At 37.4% G+C, this 3487-nt stretch overlaps 1 protein-coding gene across 2 annotated transcripts in view; it reads right to left on the reverse strand.

Annotated features, from left to right (window-relative positions):
- Positions 1–921: 921 nt before the first annotated feature.
- The window catches only part of slc25a38a (solute carrier family 25 member 38a), a 7017-nt gene continuing 4451 nt past the window's right edge, over positions 922–3487 (reverse strand). For both annotated transcript variants that reach the window (XM_016466278.1, XM_016466279.1), the window contains exons 6-8: positions 2932–3100; positions 2108–2274; positions 922–1235 (exon numbers count right to left, since the gene is read on the reverse strand). In XM_016466278.1, coding sequence (XP_016321764.1) covers positions 1113–1235; positions 2108–2274; positions 2932–3100 — 459 coding nt within the window. In that variant the 3' untranslated portion in view covers positions 922–1112. The remainder of the gene's footprint in view (positions 1236–2107; positions 2275–2931; positions 3101–3487) is intronic.

Raw genomic sequence — 3487 nt, forward strand, 5'->3', positions numbered from 1 at the left:
GTTTTCGCAAGCGACAACGGTGTACTAGTTCTAATGCCATGGCGTAAGTTTGAGCAAAACATGCTAACTGTTCTGTCTTTGGCTGCACAGACGAGCACAGAACACTATTTAGAGTCCCAGCCACAGAGGAGACAACAGAGCAGTGGATTTATGGATTTATTTACTGTATATTGCTGCTGCCACACAGATCTAAAATAAACATGCAATTTATTTCCCAGCAGTTTACCTTCACAGACATAACCGACTGTTTTTTGTAACTCGTGTGTTTTTAACGTAAACTTGTGTGCTAATGAGAACTTAGTTTAGTACTCACATGCTGTGACAGCCGCTTTCTGTCCGTGTGCTTCGGATGTGTGCGCTCAGAAAACCGTATATCAGAAGTTTAAACTCATATGGTTTAAACCGCATGATTTCAGCACGATAAACATGATAATCAGAACCAAAACAGATGTTTTTTAGCAGGTACGAGTTGTAATGGCGCAGCTCTATTCTGGAAAAGGGGGCGGGAGCAGCAGCTCATTTGCATTTAAAAAGACAGGCCCGAAAAACAGCGTGTTTCTGCTTCCACTTAAAATAGGCATTTTCAAAAATGATATAATAAATGATCTGTAGGCCTATATCGCTACAACATTTTGCTTACGAAAGTCCGCTAATGTAACCGCTTTGTGTTTGCTAAATGATATATGTAAATGAAAATACCAAAAATCAAACATACAGCATCTCATAAAGATCGTACATCGTATAAAAACTTTATTATAGCACAACATATGCAGCATTATTTACTCACAAACAGACAAGAGAAGCAAAGTGGACATAAAGTGCATTTTAAAGTTCACATCTGTGTTTACAGCACTGGTCTCAAACTCAATTCCTGGAGGGCCACAGCTCTGCACAGTTTAGCTCCAACCCTAATCAAGCACACCTGATCCAGCTAATGTGTGTAATCCAAGGTCTTCAGGATTACAAGAATTGAGTTTGAGACCACTGGTTTAAAGCATGATTCTCACTTCAGTAAATTGAGAATAAAAAGTTCGGGGAACTGTGTGGATCACAGTCAAAGAAACGTCCCGTGTGAAGATCTCGTTCAGTGTGTGATGTAGTTTTGATCAGTCTCAGGATTTGAGGCCCATCTGAGCCATCAGCTGCTCGTACACCGTCCACGCCATCGCCGCCATCATGGTTCTCCTGAGAGAGCGAGGAACCGCACCACGGAAAAACCCCACCAAACCGTGCTCCTAACAGACAAATCGTCATATATTTAAATAAGGTTCATTTTTTTAGGTTTCATTTTTGAGTTTTAATTAGCTTTTAATTATTTATATTATTATATATATTATTTTCAGTTATTTATTCATTCATTTAGTTAGTTCATAATTTTGTTCCTTGACCAAGTTTCTGGAAGATCCGAAAGAGTTTGAATTCACATTTTCATGAAAAATTTGATGAAAATGAAAATTAATTAAAAAAATGAATAAAGTCATGGTTTTTATTTTATTTCAGTTAGTTGTCAAGACAACATTTCTAGTTTCCATTTAGTTTTTAGTCTAATGCTTCATCTAATGTTTATATTTTATTTCAATTAATGAAAATGTTTCGTAATCGTTTTAGTTGTAATAACACTGCAGGTCAGTTTAATCAGATCTAAAATGTGAATGACAAACCTTTCTATTTATTTCATAAGACTCATATTGAAGAGGCACAATGGAATCTCCAGACTTTTTGGAATCTGAAGAATTTTGCAGATTTAAACATGAGGCGTGTCATTTTTTTCCCCAAAATTCAAAAGGAACTCCAACTGATTTTTGAGTGTTCTAACAGGGCTTCTAATATAGCTACGATAGCAGATGGTGAAAGTGTTTGTGGAAACCTGTCTGAAAACAGTCACTAGTTTTGTCCTTCTGTTTGGTGATGCTGCTGTTGCAGAAATGACATACTTCACTTTTATACAGGCAGCATTCACTCTTTTCACTTAATATAGTACCATTATAAAACAAATTGTTCTGGGTCTGATCTGATTAGATGAGCTGTGTTGCTTCTTGCTTTATTTGAGTGCCAGTCTTAAGTGGCAGAGAGAGGTGCATGTCGGGAGAATCAGGGCATCTGTTACCTTGTAAATGTATCGAATCACATCTGATGTCCTGCAGAAGATGTCTGGACTCACTTGAACATGAGTTTTCACTACATCTGCCGGCTGGGTTACAATAGAGGCCAGAACACCGGCCAGAATACCACAGCTGAAGTTTGCTAGCGGAGCGTAAGACGACTGACTGATCTCTGAAAGAGAGAGAAAGAGAGAGAGCTTATCAGTACAGTCTGTGGAAATGTTCCACATGGCTGTTACACAATCCAACGTCACTCTTTCTCCTTATCTCTTATGAAGAAACATCTGTAGATCAGGAGCAATATTCCTGCTGCCTGTTACGTCACTAAATATGATGATGGAAAAAAAAAAAAAGATTTGAAGGAAAAACTATTTTTTAAACTACAAACCTTTAGTTTGCTTGCAAAACCTTTGCATTCCAAAGAGAAACTGTGAATTCATACAAGATTTTTGCATTCTCCAAAGAAATGTTGTGTTTGCTTACAAAATCTGTTCCTCTGAGATATGTTTGCAGTTCCCCAAAATATGTTGTGTTTGTATGCAAAAATTTTGCATTTCTCTGAGAAATTTGCTAAATTTTTATTTTCCCAAGAAATTTTGTGCTTGCTTACAAAGCTTTTGCATTCCCCAATATATATTGCATTCGCCCATAAAGTGCTTTAAAAAAAAAAAAAAAAGCTCCCATGTAGCTTTAAGGCACAAGTGTCACAATCCACATTTTTCCCATAAAATAAATATGAGCCAGAAGTTTCTTTGTAAAGTTAACCATTTAAGCCGCTAAAATCCTATTTAATCACACACATATTTAAAACTGAAGCATGTGTACAGACCTGGTGGCAGCGTGTATTTGGCCTGGCTGTAGATCATGACGTAAATCCCAGAAAACGGTGCATCTCTGAGCAGCGTGGCCGTCAGACCTGAGAACAGAGCCTTCGGTCCCTCCATCCGACACACACACCGCAGCGCTCCTAACACACTGCTGTACTTATAGCGGCCGCTCTGAAACACACACATGCACTACGTTATACGTCATACAATGTGTACAGATATACACTACCATTCAAAAGTTTAGGGTTGGTAAAATGCTTTTGATGCTTTTAAAATGCTTTAGTCCCCTATGCTCACCAAGGCAGCATTTATTTGTTCAAGAATTCAGTAAAAATTGTGGAATATTATTACAATTTAATGCTGTATATTTTCAGCATCATTACTCCAGTCTTCAGTGTCACATGATCCTTAAAGGGGTCATATGATGCTGCTAAAAAGAACATTATTTTGTGTATTTGGTGTAATGAAATGTGTTTATGCGGTTTAAAGTTCAAAAAACACATTATTTTCCACATACTGTACATTATTGTTTCTCCTCTATGCCCCGCCTTTTTGAAA

This window comes from Sinocyclocheilus anshuiensis, unplaced genomic scaffold (assembly GCF_001515605.1).
Source record: "Sinocyclocheilus anshuiensis isolate Anshui unplaced genomic scaffold, SAMN03320099.WGS_v1.1 scaffold464, whole genome shotgun sequence".
NCBI classification, from domain to species: Eukaryota; Metazoa; Chordata; class Actinopteri; order Cypriniformes; family Cyprinidae; genus Sinocyclocheilus; species Sinocyclocheilus anshuiensis.